Source organism: Convolutriloba macropyga, chromosome 6 (genome assembly GCF_964194025.1).
Source record: "Convolutriloba macropyga chromosome 6, txConMacr16.3, whole genome shotgun sequence".
Taxonomy (NCBI): domain Eukaryota; kingdom Metazoa; phylum Xenacoelomorpha; order Acoela; family Convolutidae; genus Convolutriloba; species Convolutriloba macropyga.
Genome location: NC_134473.1, coordinates 57,235,629 through 57,254,895, shown reverse-complemented (window position 1 = coordinate 57,254,895; position 19,267 = coordinate 57,235,629). Strand labels below are relative to the sequence as shown.

At 33.3% G+C, this 19,267-nt stretch overlaps 1 protein-coding gene across 1 annotated transcript in view; it reads right to left on the bottom strand.

Moving 5' to 3' along the window:
• The window catches only part of LOC142341358 (cytohesin-1-like), a 27,340-nt gene extending 17,548 nt beyond the window's left edge, over positions 1 to 9,792 (bottom strand). The window contains exons 1-4 of the mRNA XM_075392286.1: positions 8,967 to 9,792; positions 3,293 to 3,541; positions 2,799 to 2,946; positions 6 to 120 (exon numbers count right to left, since the gene is read on the bottom strand). Of these exons, the coding sequence (XP_075248401.1) occupies positions 6 to 120; positions 2,799 to 2,946; positions 3,293 to 3,541; positions 8,967 to 9,606 (1,152 nt within the window). The 5' untranslated portion in view covers positions 9,607 to 9,792. The remainder of the gene's footprint in view (positions 1 to 5; positions 121 to 2,798; positions 2,947 to 3,292; positions 3,542 to 8,966) is intronic.
• Between the last annotated feature and the right edge of the window lie 9,475 nt (positions 9,793 to 19,267).

Below are 19,267 nucleotides of genomic sequence, written 5' to 3'. Positions count from 1 at the left end.
TGGGCTTCACTCTCGCTGAAGGATCTGGTGAGTGCGTGTGTTAAGTCCAATTTGAGAATAGATCGTAATGCAGCAAGCCATTGAAGTTTTTGCTCTGCTCTTTCGGCGGCCAGAATGTATCTAGAAGCAGAATGTTTACAACGCGAAAGACTTGCAAATCTGATGTACAATATTTGAAAAAATTAACAACAGAATAAAGTATTTCACATAATATCGCTCTTATTGATTCTTACTTGGGTCACGTTCCAGACCGATCAGACCAAAAATGACTCTGAGCGAGCCCACTTATCTGATTTTTAATGGTTTCGTGATCTGCAAAATTAGACCTACTGATTTGAATACAATTTTAGTGCAATCTGATCTATCTGATTGAATCCAATTGTGCTATTGCCATAGTGTATGTCGACATAGTGAAACAACCAATCGGACTATGTCAACTGGCAAGAAGTGTAAACCATCATTATAAAAAAGCGGTAAATTGTTAGTAGAAGCACTTTTTATGTTATATACACTTATGCACTATATTAGCTAGCAATGACCGCAAATAAGTACTTGTTTTCAACAGATTATCTCTTTATCAACGCTATTTGTTCCGAAAAAGTAGAAGCACTTTTCATGTTATGCAAAGACAAAAACCACTGGCTGGTAATTGAATCCCAGCAGTACAGGTTTAGTTACGGATGACAACAGGCACAGCTGAGCGCGGCGACTAAATACTCTGCGATAATGTATCTACGCTTTTGCACTATATTAGCTAGCAATGACTGCAAATAAATAAGTGTTTTCTACAGATTTTCACTTTATCAACGCTAATAGTTCCGACCCCTCATGTTTCACTCTAAAATCAAGTGCGCCGAGCAGCAAAGAATTCACAGCTTAAGACTGTGAGACTTTTTCCTTTCGTTGTTTTTGATAACACATCTTTTTGTTTTTTTTTGTCAGACGTATTCATTCATCATGAAATATTTAATTCATTTATTCATAATATATAAAATTCCAAAAATTTGATTTCATTTGTTTGCCTAATATGGTTTTTTGGAGAGGACGATATTCTCTCACATTGCTATCTGAAGACTACTGAATTATTGTCGAGAAAGACGCGTCAAAAATACAAATTAACTGGATGCAAGACATTGATACAAGAACAAAGTGAGAAGTGTATCAGCAAAAAAATCACATTTTCGCAAATGCAAAAAATTTCATTTTTTGCAAACTGGGGTGATGTGTATTACTGCTACATATAAGACGAATAAAACGAATAAATATCAGTGCTATCTGAACAATCTGATGCAATCCTACTGATACATTGTCAAATTACATTGTGAATCTTTCAATCAGTCTATGTCAACTGGTAAGAAGTGTAAATCAGCACCGTGAAAGAGCAGTAAATTTGAAGTAAAATCAATTTTGCTATCTCTGCCGGATTTTAATCCACTGGCTAACAATTCAGGCCCAGAAGCAGAGCAGTAGCCGCAAAAAACAACAAATTTAGCTGAGCGATGCGGTTGTACATCGCAATAATGCTCAACATTATTGGGAGTTAATGTTTTGTTTGTTTGCTCACCTCTATAATATAGAATTAGGTACTATAAAATATAGTGATGACTGTAACCATCTGCGTTTTGTCAAAAGAATATCTCTCTATGTGCGCCAATTTTTACTCTAAAAATACATCAAATGTTACTCTCAGTTTAACAAATTCTTAGACGGTAACCGTAATTAATAACACGAGGTCATTATGTTGTTAGCAGGGCTTTCAATTATGTCCACTTGATATCTTTTAAACAACTAATGTTCAAAACAATAAAAAAATCGCATGAATTTACGCTAGCAAAAACTATGTCTCACGCCATCCCTTCAAATGGAGCATTGCTCATCAAGTTGATTTTTGAAAAAAAATTTCTCGGTGGTGGACTCTTGTCAGACCATAATCCCCATTTTGTCCACCGATCAAACGCGGAATTCAATATCTTACACTGTGATATTGGAGTCAACATTAATTGTGTTCATCTCTATACCATAGGCCATTTATCAAAGATAACTTTTAGCATTTCATTGTCGACCACTTTTGCAGTCTTTGGTATGTGACCAGACTGTTTTTGCAACTTTTAATCACATCATTCAACATACTTTCTGCGCTTCCTCAGTAAAACGGCAACTCTTCTAATAAAAACTATTAAAAAAATTACAAACAGAAGTTTTAAGAAAACGGCAAGAAAATATTTTACTGAGCCGGAAGGTGGGGTCGTTTAAGTCCTACTTTTACTTATAAAACGAACAGTCAAATGGAGTTTTTTTCCTAATAATTTAAACTTTCAAATGATACAATGTGCTTCGATTTGCATGGATTCTATCGAAATTGTGCTGTTTTGGGCCATCTTTTTCTGCCGTTTATTCGCCACGGCTACTATTTGAATAGTACAGGGAAAAGAGTCGAGGAAAAGATAATCTAATCAATTGCTCTGCGGCGTAAGTTATGAGAGATGATTAAACACGTTACCAGCACGCCTCTTCTATTGTCGTCTCTAATTTATCCAACATCGGTTTGACCTCGGAGCTTGATAACTTCTCGAGGGCGATAACAAACGTGTAAATACTCTCGCCACTCGCCCTTCGCCAATATTCTCGCCACTCACATAGCAACAAAGGTGAGAAAAGACTGACGGAAAAATATAGTCTGATCTCGAAGCAGAGTTTTGCCACTTTTTCTATAATTCGTAGTATTCATCGGGCGCTAACGAGATATTTCATCGGTAAGTTAGGCGACTGTTGTTATTACGAGACTATATTTTTCATACCTTGTATGATGACTTGCATCTGTTTGAGTGTCCTTTCGTCTAGTTTTAGTGACTATTAGCGGTCTTCCGTCCAAATTGAAGAGATCAAAGCAATACCACTTTCTATGCTGTCGTTCTGCCACGTTTACATTGTTAAGCATGATCACACCTGAAATAGCAGAGCTAAAAACAAAACGACTTCAAGGCCAAAAATATTAGAAACTTTTGGTCATTCATTCATTCCGATCGACTTAATCTTTTCTGTTAGCAAAGCAGCGACAGAAATCGTTTTTCGTTTTGAATGAATTCAATATACAGAAATTCAAGATTTATAATGTTTCAACTCCCCTTGACGATTAAGAACCCCCCTCCCCAAAAAAAATGTTACAAATTATGTATTCTATAGTACATTAGGTAGAGAAATCAAATATCTATTATGTTTCGCCTTCCTTTGTGGAGGTGGGGGGGTTGAAAAGTGATTGGGGACGTTTGACTATCAAATATAGCTTTTGTACCTCTAGGCTGCAAAGAATCCTCGTTCTCATAGTAACACAATTGGTTTGAATGAAGCACGAAATATCGTTTGGTCCACGTCCTCCAATTGCCTCTCTGCATATACAAATAGCCCCTCATCAGAACCCTATCCTCTAACGTCTCCTCTAACTTTGAGTTGAACCTGAGTGGTTTCTCTTTAATCTCTCTGTATAGATTGATCATGTACTCTCGGGAGACGCCAGATGCACTCATGCATTTTACCTCCGGAGCTAAAAATATATTACAAATTAACCTCATGACTTTAACTCGATCAAGCTTTAGCTAAAAATTGATGTGAATTTCTTATCGGATTTTTGCGTTCGCAACTCTCAATATGTGTTACAAGCTAGAAAAATTGAAGTTTTGGAAGACGCGTATTCTCAAACCTTTGAGGTGAAGTTTTTTTTACATCTACTCAAGACAGAAACGAGACCAAAACGACTGATTTAATAGATTTCAAGCGTTTTTTATAAAAGATGACAAAAAACGCCAATTGGTAAAAAAAAATTAATGTACATTTCCCTGGATTCACATTTGTTTCTTGATTTCAATTGGACCTCAAACCCGAATATCTTGTGATTGAAAGGAAAATTCGTCATCACCTCATAGTGAATATCTAGACATATATACTATGTAAAGACATCATTCTCACCCGTGCCATTTCGTTTGTAAGAGAAAGTGTGTGAACATCTCTACGACATCGCATTGAAAAGAAAAAAAACTGAATTCCTAATTCATTCCTGCGAAGTCAATCTAAGTCAGCACATGAAAAACATATATGTTTGGCAAAAAAGTTTCAACTTTTCCAAATGTCAACCAAGCATTTTAAAAGAAAATACCAGTGCTGAACAGCTTGAAACCATGTAAAAAACTAAAATCAACGAGCAAAAACGAGTCAAATTTTTTCAATTGTTAGCAATTAACAACTGAGTATATTTTATGCCCTTTTAAATTAACATAGGAAATGTATATACTGTAAATTACTGACAGTTGTATCCCAATTTTTTGACAGTAACACAAAAATATTAAATACATGTGAGCAAAACTATTTTGCTGAGGTTAGGTAATCCTCTTTAACAGTTTTTGGGCCAAAATGAAAACTGCTAGAAAAAAATAATCCTACATATTGAAAACTCAAAATTGCCTTCAACTACAAAAACAAAGCAACAAAAACAAATCTGATCAGACTGTCAAAGAAACGAATCAGCCAGGAACATGAAGTATGAGAGCTTTGAGATGAATTTGCAACGTGGGTACTCGATTCACAGCGTTCGCTTAGACAAATGAACTTCACGGTACCCTAGTGTGAACAATCCCAGAGTCATTACTAAGAGTTGGCGACAGTGTTTTTGCAGAGCGACAGCAAGAACAATTGAGACCAGCTCAAGAAAGAGAAAATGCACCTGCGGAAAAAGAAAAACGAAAAAACCAAAATTGGTGCTTTCTGGCAACTATTGTGGATTCTTCCAGCCTGATCTCAAAACTGCGCCAATGGTAAAGGACTTGGTGATGTACAAAGATCACGGAGAAAAGGTGGCTCGTTTTTAGCTCGAAAGAACATCAACCTCTGATCGAGCATTTCATCAGAGCACAAGCGCTAATCACTCGAATTCGTCAAACTAGTGGACTAAATTCGTTTAAGCTGTTCAATGAGATGATTCTGTATGTTCTCCTTGAGAATAGTTTGAAGTAGAAAAAAAGTTCCGGTCCAACAAACAATTTCATTGAGTTTACAAAAATGCTAACGAACGACGAGAATAGACATCACAGTGAAAGTGCTCAACTGAAAAAACACATAGTTATGACGGCAATTATGCTCATGTAGTCTGCAAAAAAACTCATATTGTTCTCCTGCGGAAAAACCAGGACATTTGAAAACAAACTGCTTCAAAGAAGACACTTCACAGTGCACGTTAAGCAAAAAAATTTTTTAGCTAAAATATTTGAAAGTCCGCAAAACAGTAATGCATGCCTAACTTCAGGCCTAACAAGTCATCAGAAAAGTTTCTTCGGTCTGGTTCTAGATTCAAGCATTGTATATCTTGTAATAACTCAAAAATTGGTTCAAAAGTAAAGGAAAAACAGATACAGTTTTCAATAAACTGGACGGAGTCGTCGATAGAAAAACTTTTCATTTTAAAGTAATACTGGTGTTATGAGAGAAGTTGGTATAAGTGCGAAATATTCTAAGGTTCTAAAGTTTGTCAAATAATTGAAACATGTAGTGCATGTTCCAGGTTGAAAAACTACTTTACTTTCAACTTCAAAAATGTTGCAAAACGAACATTCAATAACGCATCTCAGAAAAAGCAGAGCCTTGGAACTCAAAATCTTAGGCTTTGTTATGGTAATAAAGAAATTAGACTTTCAGCATTGATTACTATTTAATCTGAATCTAAAGAACATAGTTCACACAGTAAACATCAAAACAGAAGGTAACAACAAATATTTTGCAAATTGTGCATATGATACAATAACCAGAAAGCCATTAAATATGAAAAAGAATGGAGCTAGCCGAAATTTGAAAAAACGTTTTCAGATTTTTTAACACCAGTGACTCCCTCAAACGCAAAAAATTGTGCAACACAAATGAAAAGCAAATCTGAAGTACTTCAGTATTTCAAACAGTCGCTGAGAAGGCAACTATTAAAACACGCGATCAAGTTGAAGCAAAACAAACTAAGGGTCTTGAATACTGCGATACATATGCACCAAGAAGTACAAACGAATCATTAAGGGTTTTTCGATTTCTAGTGGCTATGGAAAACCTAGTGTTATGAGAAATAGGCGTGAATTCAGCTTACTTACATCCAAAAGTTGAAAAAGAGATTTTTATAGAGCAGCTTCTAGGTTTTGATAAAACAAAATCAAAGTAACAGGAGTTGTCATAGTCCCAACAATGATATTCATTGACTAAAATAAACAGCGAAAAGTGGGTATCAAGAAATGGGAAATTTTTTGCAAAGTGCTTGATCGGTACGAAATGAAAGTGACTACTGTTTTTTCTTCAAAACTGACGGTAAAGAAATATACATATGATACGCTGGGTGGGTGAAATAGTTTCTGCAAGTACAAGCGGAGCAGAAATTTTAAAACTCAATGTGGAAAATTTTGGAGAGCTTAGGTGGTTTTGGAAAATATTAGACACATATCAGACTAGATCAGACACCTGGTAAAAATTTTTTGCAAAAGTTTCAGATGAGTGATTACAAACCAGCAAAGCACCAGCCGAGCTCAATATAAAACAAATAAGAACTTAGCAAGATTCAAACACATTAATGCAACAATCTTTGGAAGCCTAGTAAACGCATTTTTAATTAACCGTCATTTGGATAGCCAACAATTCTCACACTTCGTGAACGAAACTTAAAATAATCGGTAGTCTGCTGGAAAGCGTGTGTCGTGATTCTTAAAGAATTCAAATATGAATTCAGGTTAACGTTCCACGAAATAACGATTTCGATATAATCGGAGAAGGAGATACAGTTTGCAGCAGCTACGTAAACAAATGACGATCAACAATTTGGAAAGAGAGTGCCGCAGTGCAGCAGCCTTCAAGTTCAAAATCAGCAAACAATTGACACGTCAGCATGTAAGGCTGACTGAGTGCCAAGGATTAGCCGCAACAGTTCTTCAATTTTTGGTGCAGATGATCAGTACGAGTTTGGACTCGCAACAGCTCCTGTACTTCGAAAAAATTCAAGACGTAATTACACAAAAATTCAATTTATCCGAAACGAGTTAGAAGGTAAATTCGTTACACTATTATACATGCCAATCAGTAAAATGGGAGCGGATATGATTCATATGATATATACCACACCTAAAAGTAGAGTGACGCAACAAAATTGCACTGGATCGAATCTAGATTATACCTTACAAAACCAGGTTTGATTTGCGCGGTGTGTAGGAATTTAAACACGAATATCTTGTAATTCATTTCGTTTCTATATCAAAATTTTTTTCTGGATATGAATTCTATGTACCCACAATATTCGTGCACATCTCAATCCAACTGTAAAAATATGTTTGGGAAAGTAAAGTAGAATTTTCTGCTTTTCTCTCTTTTTTATTTTGACGAAATCATATTTGGTGAGCACATGAGCAAACGTTCATATCTGAAGAACTGGAGTCAACCTTTCTATACTTCACTCAACCTCTTACAAAAAGAATTGCCAATGCTGAAAGCTTCCGATTCAAATAAAAAAAATCAGTCTACCAAAGTGTTGATTAATAAAATTCAACTGTAATACTTAAACTATTAAAAAGTTAGGAATACTAAGTTTAATATGTGCCCATTTATATTAAACAAAGAATTATATATATATATATATATATATATATATATATATATACTGTAAATTACTGAATGTTTCATCACAATTTTCTTGACAATAGCTTTAAAAATTTTTTAAGTTTTTTTTAGCAAAAGTCCACTTCGATGAAGTCCCTAAGTCACGTTTCATCCAATTACTTCAAAAATTTCATTTTTTAAATATAAAACCCAACAAAGAAAGCGAATTAGCCAAAAATTTTAAAGTATGTTTGGTACTCTAGATTCACATATTTTTTCATCCTTTTTTCATTTTCTGGCATAAATAAAGCTAACACTTTTGAATATTCATTTGCCAGTGATAATAACAGAATAAGTTAAAAGTTACAGTACGTATATGAAAATTAATCATGAAAGAATCCGGATAGCATACAAAGGTTGATAATAAAACAGATTAAAAAGGGGATAAAAGCATGACCTATAAACGGTGTTGAACAATAAAAATAAATTTAATCAATCAGAATTATCAGCCCCCCTATTTCTGGCCACAAAAACATTAAGTAGTTTTTAAAACATCATTCACATGGAAAACTAATGCGTAACAAATCAATGCTAGGTTTCGTTAATAGTATATGTTAAGAGTTCGCTCAATAAATTTTTCCAACAAAAAATTCTGCGTGTTTCTTTTATAGGAGTGTTATCATGTAGACCATTTATTTCACAAGTTTTATTTATAACAGCATTTTGAATGATTTTTTTAATATAAATAAATTTATTACTAAAGAATCATAACAGAAACGGAAGTTTTTTTGCGATTATTCTGCCCAAAACAGAGAAAAATAAAAAAACCAGAAAAACTCTGTCATCTAGATTTTCAAGTTCACATCATAAAAGTGTTCAAAGCGTCCTTAAGGTATTGAGTGCTTATTGTTTGCTTGTTCTTATGTTTTTCAAAGAATGTTATGTTTGGGGACAACAGGAATGACTTCCAATTAGGCAGTTCTCCCTTCTATGGAAACCTTTCACTTTCTGTGTTCAATAAGAAGTAAGTTAATAACTTCAAATTTGATGGGTTTTCCTGATGTCAAAATTTACATAGTTACTTACTTTACATAGTTTTTCGCAGATAAAGTATTAATTTTTTTACTTAAATTTTTCTCTGCTAATTTATATCTTTTACCAAACTATTTAAAGATGTAAGTTAGGGAAATCTTAGTTCTGTTCACTGTTGGTTTATTAAGAATTTTCAGATCCCAGACTGTTAATCCTCATTCACGCACCCAAATTAGGAAGCTTTTTAAATGTCTAATATTTTTGGGTACTTTAATAAAAAATTGATAATGATAAAACTTATAACAAAAAAAATAATAATATTGATATACCGTGACCAATTTCTGCAAACAGCTTTTCGGTCATTTTGTGTCGCACATTTGGGTTGTGAAATGAAGTGTTTATAAACATAATTGCACCTGCCACAAATTCACATACGTCCTCGTTTCCGAAAATTTGATTAGCCATGTCATGGTTTTGCAGAAAATAGCTCTTAGAAATGCACTGGTATATAAACGTAATGACTTGAGCTTCGGCTGATGAGAATTTTAACTGTTCGAAACATTTTTGCATTGATTCCAGCAAGCTGAGGTTCCAGATCTCAACGCTTATGATGAACTCTTTCAAGACTTCTCGACTTTCCGGTTTGAACAAATACTTGTGAACCATTTCAACCTTTAGATTGTGCATTTTACTTTTTATAAATTGAGCTTTTTCATACGCACTGGTTTCGTCTTTAAAAAATTCGACGTCCTTCAGTTTTTCAAAACAATCATAAAAAAAGCCGCCATTAAAAGCCTGGACCGCCGGGGCAAAAATTGAAGCCTCCGATTTTGTGTCGACAGCTAGTTGAAGTTCGTCAATGCCCTCGTCTATTTTGTCCAGCTCTTGTTGAATCCTTTGTAAATCTTGAAGAATTTCAATCTTTTCTTCACGTTTCTGGGCCAATAGATTTTCATGATTTTTGTTCATTTTGTTTCAGTATTTTGAAACTGTTGTTTTTAAAGTTGGTCCTTCTGAAAAAAGATAACCAGCTATGAATGAAAATAATTTGGTATTCGATTAAAGTTTAGGAAGTCATGAATTTCAGAGCTTAAAGCAACAATGTTGCTTATAATAAAGCAAGCAAAAAATAATTTGTCTTGGTGGTGTGTAAGCCACTACTAAAATATAATTTGAATTATGACGACATTACACTGATTTAAAAAGCACACAAATTAACTGTACAGAATTTGTCATTAGTTCATCGAAAATTATACAAGATATAAATATTAAACTATTGTTTTGTACTTCGGTTGAATTTTTCTACTTTAAGTACATTTAGAATTTATATAAAAAGATAGTTTTTGTATAAGCGTCCGAAAAAATAATTCTAGCCATTCAATAAATGCATGTTAAAATTCACGACACTTTAAATCTAGTTTCGACGTATCTGGGCCAAAATTGGCTGTAGTAAACTAGCACGGTAATTACTGTAAGGAAATAAGGGAAATCTACTGACACTATTCTTCAAACCATTTGTTGATAACTACCCGGAGTCGACACCCAGCTGGAGCATTTCAGCACTGTTCAATACTATTCCAATTTAAAACAGCCCTGTTGCAATAGATCTCAATTATATTTTTTGTTTCACGATGTCAGTGTTATCTGCATGATGATATTAGCTTAACTATTTTTTGAATTATAATCAATTTTGATTACAGGAATAGTGTGCTACAGAATAGTACGCTTTTGCACATAATGTTGCGACTCCCCTCAACCACCGTCTTGATTTAATTATCTACAAATAAAGAGGAGAAAAAATCTTTGAAAAACTCATATACTGGTTGAAATTAATTGGTGTACCCATCTAAAAAACCCTTTAAACGCAAACCAATAAAAATCAGATAATAATATTTTGGAGGGCCGATGATACCTGCCATAAAGGAGAGTAGGAGACAAGACAAACAACACAAAATCAAATAAAAAACAATTACTTAAGACCACAGCTCAAAGTCTATCTATTTTTAACAAAAATTATTGACTTAGTCATACTAGCATCAAATGAAAACTAAATTAAACCAATTGACTTGCATTTCAAAAGAAAACATATGGGTCCTGACCTGTCTTTAATGAGAATTATTAACAAGCAGACCAAAACAAAAACAGAAAAATTGAAAACAAAATACATTTATCCTTTTTGAAAACAGCTAAACTCAAAGTCGTGAAAACCATTAGCTTTTGGCTAAATTCCTTGGATGCCACACAACTACAAAAAACAAACACAAACACAGTCAAAGATAAAAAAAAAGTTCAGTTCTGCAAGGAAGCAATGTCGATATCGATAAAATCATAAAATATCCACACAAAAATTAAACAGAATCATTTCCGACTCGCTCAACCACCATTAACGTGATATGTGACTTGTTATTAGGGTGGTAATTGGACCAGACAGCAAAAGAACCTCATAAGAAGAAAAATGTTTAAAAGTGAAAAACGCTACTAAAACTCATAGTGTCAAGGCCAAAAAACCTGTTGTGTTAACTAAAAGACAAAACAGAAATTAATACTACCTTCTAATTAACTTGAAAAAGAGTGGTAGTTTTCTCATGGCGTAGATTGAGCTAAAAGGTGGCAGAAATAAGATTAAAAGTGGCAAATCTTTAAAAAAAATTTTGTTTTTTTTAATAACTTTTTTGAAACCATAAATCATAACAACATCTTACATCCATGAAACAAACATTAAAAAAAACAAAAATTTTTTTAGAGAGAAGCACATTGCCCATTTGTAATCCGAATATAATTTGGTATGCTAAATTCAACAACCAGACAAAAATTGGTCTTGCTGTTGCTGCTCGTTCGTTGATTCTGAAATTTTATAAAATATTACTGAAATAGCTAGTTTGATCAAAATGTCAGTATTTCAAAAATAGTTTAAAAAATTTAGAACTTATTGAGATTTAATATCGAAAAACCATTATATCTCAATTGAAAGCCTTAGATAGTTGTTTGTTGGCACCATAGTTATCGTCTTAGCAAAATAAACATTTAATCGACCATTGATAAAATAATATAAAGATAATTATTTAAAAATGCTTCTCCAATTGCTGCAAAGTACCAGAATTCATTAAAAAAATTTCAAAAATTTTTTTCAAAGTCATAAACCATGAGCCTTACTCATAAAACACCTTATTTAATCATTGAACATCCTTTCAAACTAATTTGAACGTCTTATTAGTTGAAATTTGCAATTAAAGACAGATTTGACCTCAAATGGGATGAAAAATGTAAAACAGAATAAATTAGAAAGGCCAAATACAATCCGAAAAGTTTTACATTGCATAAATCAACGATGACAACAAAGTGGCCTTGGTATCGGTTCGCGGTTGTTAAAAAACGAATTTGTTTGAACAGTTTTCGTAATTGTATTCTCGACAAACGGAAATCTTTCTCAGTACATAAAGCTGGACTTTCCAAAATATCGATTATAATTAGCGGAAGACTTATAAAATGTTAGCTCAAAAACACTTTTTTAGGAATCGGATGTAAAGATAGCCCTCAGTTGGGCAAACAAAGATTGTGTTAGCAGTTTTTATTTCTTCACTACCCGTCAAACTGGACAAATACTTGTTGCCATTTTCAAAAAAAGTGGAATTGTGAAATTTTCCCAAGCTCAGCCAAAATTTTTAGCGAAGGCAGTTGGCTTGTACTATTTATCCACTCTCTTTTATCTGTTTTATTGTTGACAATTTCAACATAATTTTATAAAGTTGATCCAAATTTTGAGCGAAATTTTAGAAAAATGTGAACAAAACAACAGAATTCAGGCTAACGTTCACAAAAATTGAAACCTCCGTTACTCCTCGGAAAGAGCGAAATTCAGAAAGATCTTTCTAATTTAAAACTCTCCACTTGACATGCTTTAGTGATACCACTCAGAACCCTGTATCATGGACATTTCGATCGGTGATAATATAAACCCTTGTTGGGGATATATTACCTCCAAAACTAAGTTTGGTCGAAACTATAACAAATAAAATTTTTTGGTTTCTTGAGTGGTTAAAAACTGAATTCCCTGTTCGACCTCGACAAAAAATTACAGTTTTCAATCTAGAGTCAAGATATCGATCTATGTCATTAAGATAATTCTTATAAAAATAATTCCACAAAATTTTTCGATCTGTCAAAAGACTTACCAGGAGATTAATTGTCAAAATCTCCACTTTTTATTGATAATTTTTCATTTCAATGAAATATATGATGTATATGATGAATATATGATATACGATTTATGTTATATGTTATACGTTGAAATCTTGGCTGAAAATGCTTGTAGATGATTTCAAGATCTAAAAGGTATCATTATTGACCAGATAGCTGCGCTTCAACAGAAACCTTCTATCACATCCCATGAAGACTCTTTCATTTCTAAACAGAAAAAACTTTACAACATAACGGAAATGCGAGAATTCAAAAACAAACCGTCATTGTTTCTTAAATTAACCAATTTTGCTCTAATCGCTGCCCAAAGTGTGGAGGCAACAAGTTATATTTCGACTTTAGACAAACTAGAATTATGTCAGAAGTCTAAGCCAAACGGTCATTAGGTGGATAAACTGCAACTATGCTCGTTTTGCTTAATTTGAAAGAGTCATTGAATAACATTTGTTACCATTTTCCCTTTTACTTAACTCTTTTGTCTTGTGTTCTTTATATGGGAAGAAAGTTTTCACTGAAAACTTGTCCTTAATAAATGAAAACTTGATAAGAGAAATTTGGACTACCTACTTATTGTTTATGTTTGCTCATACTTTATTTGTTTTGTGAAAAAAATGAACAGGTATTGGCCGATACTTTAATTAGAATTTGCTTCCCTTCATATCCTAACATTAAAAACTAATTAATAAAGACTAATTTATATAAAGATTAATTAATTGCGTTAAGTCCTTTTCAGATAATTGATAAACAAAAAGGTTCCTGAAGTTCAAGAAAGAAGATTTAAAAACAACCGGCTGTGCTATATCTCTCAGAAACAGCAACTGAGAATTTTGAAACTGATAAAAACACTGCAGCCATCTTTTTGGATATTCTTAAGTTGTTAAGTTCATTTTTGACATACAGATTGCATTGAGTTAAAACTAGTGTTAATTTTTCGACAAATATTGCTTTCAACCAGGGCAATCCTCACGGCACTGTTATAGGAGCATTGAGAGCGTCTTATATTTGCTAACGACGTCTCAAAAAAGTAGAAGACGAATGTGATGTGGTCAAATTGGTGGACAAGACTATTTTTTACGACAGTATTCCCTCAAGGTGTAATTACTTGCAAGAACAGCGATTAATTTCAAACGTTGATAAGACAGAACTGCTTTATTTTAAAAATAAAAACAAACCAATGGTTACATTTTGCTAACATTACAAATGAAAATAAGATTACAAGACTTGCTCAAAACTAGTGAGTAGGCATTCAATTTGATTCCAAGTTGACTTTTGAAACTTATATGAAGATTGTTGCTGAGGAACATGGCCATAGCTATTTGCTTCCTATAACTTGTAAAACGTTACATCTCTCTAGAAACGGAATTTAGTGTATTCAAAACAGTCGTCCTCTGCCATCTTCCTTTGAGTGGAATTTTCCTGCAAACTTGCCAGCTAAAAATCTACAGCACAAACAAAAATCGACAAACAAAAAAGGCAAATATATGTTTGTTATATGCACAATTTGATCGTTGTGATGATCTTTGATCAAAGCTGATATTATGCCAGCTGAATTCATCATTGTAAATTTTATTATAATTAGGCTCCATACAAATTTGATGCAGTGGAGAACACCAGTAGCTTTAAAAAAAGCACAGGCCGTTTGCAAATTGAGTAGAAAAGAATCAGGAAACGTCCATTTTTACGGAAACAAAAACAAATAAAACAAGGCGATAAACCGCTATTGTGAAAAATCGTCAGAAAATGGAATAAACACTCATATCACGTAAGGTCAACCGGTTCAAAATTCGGATCAAAACATAACATAACAGGGTTTTGAGAAACCCGTGTTAAAAAGTTCCTTTGGACCGCAACTTGGGACTCTCTTTTTAACTTAATTCTACAGTTTAATTTTCTAGAATTTTAAAGTAACACAGCAGTTATAAAATTCAAATTTTTTGGATCGTGGTAAAAGCCAAATTTACGAACTTTGTGGGCTAATGTACTAAAATTTTGATTCGACAACCTTTTTTTGAAGTGCCGCCGATATCACTGAGAAATGAACGTATAGGGTTTAATTTGGAGCATTGATTAACAACAGACTCTAAAATAATGTTCTTCTTGGAAAATGGTTTTATGTTTCGATTGGCTTATTCATTGCACGATTTTTGTTTGCTTGATTTTAACACAAAACTGCTCGTTTGGCACGAAGATTATCACTATCAGATAAACAATTTAGCATGGACGCTTTAAATTTTTTTTATGTGTAATGACATGTCTTGTCATTTTTGTGTCTTTGGAGTAAAATTAAAAACTCTGAAATGGGTTTTGAGGACACCAATATTTTTTTGTTTTTCTTTAATTTCAGATTTTTTATTGTTTTTAGATGCCTGCCTCTGCTGGTCTCGAATATATAAAACAAAATTTTCTTCATTACGAAATGCTTTGTTCTTTTGATCTTACGTTTCTATTATGAAAAACGGTTATCAAAAACTTTACATCAGAACTAACAACAAGTTAACTACGGTCAATTTTTCTTCAAAATGGTTAAAAAATAGTTTTCTGGGTCTTTACTTTTTCCTTCCTTTTTCAGAATTTTCAATTGAGAACAGGACCTGCTTTGGAAGATGTCTTCACAAATTTCTTTGATTGTTTTGAGCATTCAAAAGAGGACGGACAAACAGGTAAAGTCCTAAGGATTTAGGTTTCATTAGTGTCCCCAAGCTAATTTAATAGTATTTCAGCTAAGTGCGCAGAATGTTGGGAAAACCTGAAGTGAGGTTTTATTACACTTTTAAATTTTTTGAGCTCAGGGGATAGTTGTTTCGAACGAATGCTCTCCTGATCAGTGAAGTTTGTAATGATTGTATTAAAATTTCGTGGATAACATTTCAAGACTTGTCCTGCAATCATGATGATTTGGAATGACATTTGTCTGGTCTATAGTTCTCTGTTGTTGCTTAATCGAATTCTATTCACTCAATAGGCTAAGTTGGTTTTCAAAACATTAACACTACAATTAGTTTAAATGGTAGATCACTTTGAAATTTTGATTTCTTAGCTCCTAATGGTGAACTGGTGTCTGCTGGTTAACGTTTAATGTGCTTTTCAAATATGTGGTTGATATGTCAAAAATTGTCCTGAAGACTCTTTTTTATGTCAGACAATTTTGGATTTTGGGTTTTCAGAATGATTCAAAGCAGTAAACCAGTAATAATTGGGGATTTGAAGTACAATAGAGTACTTTAGTTGGATTTAGTAAATATTTAGGAGCAGTACTTGCCGATACTGTTGGAAAGCACTGATTTAAATTGCTTAAATGTCAATTTTCAAAGTTTTGAGCAAAAGGCTTTGCTTTCTCCTCTTCTTTTCCGTTTCTTATGAGTTTGCAAAAATATCTTATGGATGTCTCTCTTTGTTTCCGTATACACATTTTTCAATTAATTTGAGATCAATTGATAAAAATCAAAACCTTGTGACTCTTGATTATAAGAGCGCCCTCAAAATTCTTAATGGTCGATAATTGACAAACATGCAGATTTCAATAGGAGGGCTAGAGTCCGAGGTTGAACAGATTGTTTCTTAAAGTTTTTTCGCTAAGCAATAAGTACATTTTTTAAGTTTTGTGCTCCTTAATTGACATTAATGGATCTAATTCTCATACATTTTCTTTAAAACGTTTATTTAGGGTATTTTGAACTTCTTAATGCGACTTTAAACAAAAAAAGAAACTTGAAAGTTTTTTTCCATTTTATTTAAGCATTTTATCCTTTTTGCAGCTTTTTTAAAAGTTTTTGTGATTATCAAGGTCTGTACTGAGCGTGCGTATTGGTTTATAATGAAATTTTACCAGCAGTAAGATGGCTTTGAAAAAACTTTTTTTTTCTAAGAACTGAAATTAAATTAGATTTTTGTAGTTTGTTCAAATTTTGGATCAATTTTTTACTTTATAAGTCTCTTATATGTTCACTCAAGTTACCAATAGCCCTCGTGTCAGCTGTTGTGTGACTGTAGCCTAAATTCTTTCGTTTCGCTTTCAAATTGTTTTGCTAAATTTCTACCAACAGCAGTGAGTTTCTCGATTTGTTCAAGCTGATTAATATCTCGTTGGCCTTCCTTATGTTGTTGCATTGAAGCTGTAAACAGAATTTTTGAAGGCATTGATCTTGGTTTTAGTTTGATCTTTACTGAATTAAATTGAAGATGTTAAATCTTTGTTTTGTTTGCTATCTTCAATTTTTTTACACTTTTGGTTTCCTATATGTCAAGCAGAATTTTTTGTTGAGTTTTTTTTTGCTTTCGATCACTTTTGTATGAGAACAATTGGCTTTCATTACCTCTACGCTGCAGTCATCCAAAAATTAATTGCTACTCTTTTTGATATTTCTTTAGATTTGTGAAAGTCATTTATCTGTTTTTTAAACCTGCGGGCGGTTTATTCAATCTATTGATTGGATTTCAAGTCAAAACTTGCCCTGCTACGTTTCATTGAAAATTTTGTTATCAAAGGCTGTCTTATCAATTTTTTGATTGAGTTGTTTGATACTCAAAACGGGAGAAAGCATGTCAACCGATGCAGTATTGAATTCTCTTTTATTGTCCCTAAGATGCGCTTAGACGTCTTTAAAGTGTTTATTATGCTGTAATAACTGAGAAGGACTAAATACAGTTTATTAGTTGCTGTCTAAATTTTTCAACCGCAATTTGATGAAATTTTTCACGTTACCCCCTCTTTTCTTTTTTCACGATTGGAGCTATTGTTGAAAGTTTTTTTTACTATTTCTGTTGTTTTTCCTGTTTCTGGTTGTATTTTGCATATAAATAAACATTCCTCGTAAAAATTTTTTTGCTAACGAGGTTTTTTCGCGCCCAAAATTAGGAGAAATTGGGTTGTACAAAACACAGTTTTTTTTACGTCTCTCTTTTTCAATCCCGGCTCGTTTAAATTTCCTCTTTGAGTTGATTTAATGTTGTTGCGGAGGCAAACTAATATGAATAAGCCTTGCATGATGATTAAGGGGTACCTTTGATTGTGTCACCTTTTTCAAAATGTTGCTTCTTTTTGTTTTATACTTGTCGCGTATATTTGTCTTGCTGGTCGTCTGCGTGTTAAATACTTTTTGAATTTTTGCTGTAAAAAATTTGTTGTAGCTTGTGAATGATAAACAAGTTAGTAACTATTTTTACATATTACTGAGCTTTTATGGCAACTTTTTGTGTGTTTTTTAATTCAAGAAATAAAACAAACTCCGTTTGAGAGCTTGCAGCCAGGTTTCTGCGTATCTGAAGCAAGATTCCAATTTTTTATTTTTATGTTTTTGCAAAATTGATAAGAAGCATTGGTTATTAATACCTATCAACAAAGACTTATTTAACTTGAGCTATAGGACATTGTTTTTAACCTTTGGCTTGTATTGTTCAAATTGACTGTTGGCCAGGTCAGGGATTTTTTACGTGTTCCATTCAAGTGCGGATTTTATTGTAGGACTTGTCCTGCTATATTGTTTTCCTTAATTGCTTTCGCTATCATAATTAGAAGTGATTCAAGGTCTGCAGAGGAAAATTTCTGCAGCATAGGAAAATTTTAAAGCACCACTACCATAAAAAAGGGGCAATGCAAAGCGTTAAACCCGGTTAACGCTTGCTCTTCTAAACCCGCTCGAATTAAAACAGAATCCCGGTGAATTCACTGATTTGTGAGCATACACATTTTTACTTGCAAATTTTCACTGACTAGTGAACGCATTCAACACATGTATAACTAACAATTAATTAAACGTTAGGCAAAAACAGAGATAAATGGCCAGATTCAAAGTCTGAAACCTAAACAACTGGACAAAACAGCACAAATCAATCAGTGGCTACAATCAGCAAACTTTTTTATCGATGAAGTACTTAAATTGTATAAGGAAGCCAAAAGTACAATAAAGACTGCAAAAAACTATTTATGACAAAATCTGCATCAGAACGAGAGAACGCGCTCATGCAGCAACTTCAATCGAAACAGAAGACATATCAGAGCAACAAAATTGTATTTAGGAAGACCCAAAGCCTTTTAAGAATAACCTTGAAACTAACGTGCTTTGGGAAAGAGATTGTCAAAAGAATCATCTAAAAACTCCTGAAGCTCCAGCTAACGACAGAAGAGGTGACTCTAACAGATGAAGAGTCTGCACAGAGGAAGTTTAGTATGCTACGATGAAAAAAATGAAATATCGTTGCGAAAAGATGCTAGTGATATTGAATCCGATTGGAACACTTCTGCGGCTCCATTATCCAGTACTCTCCTTAGGAAGTATTTATTGCGGAATCGAACGGTCAACTTGCAAGCCAATGCACCAAAGTTACACCAAGTGAATGCCCCCAACAAATTTTCGGCCTCGGAGGACCTTTACCCATTAACTTTCACGCTGCAGCAACAGGGAGGAACGTTAATGTAGACGGGGAGAAAATAAAA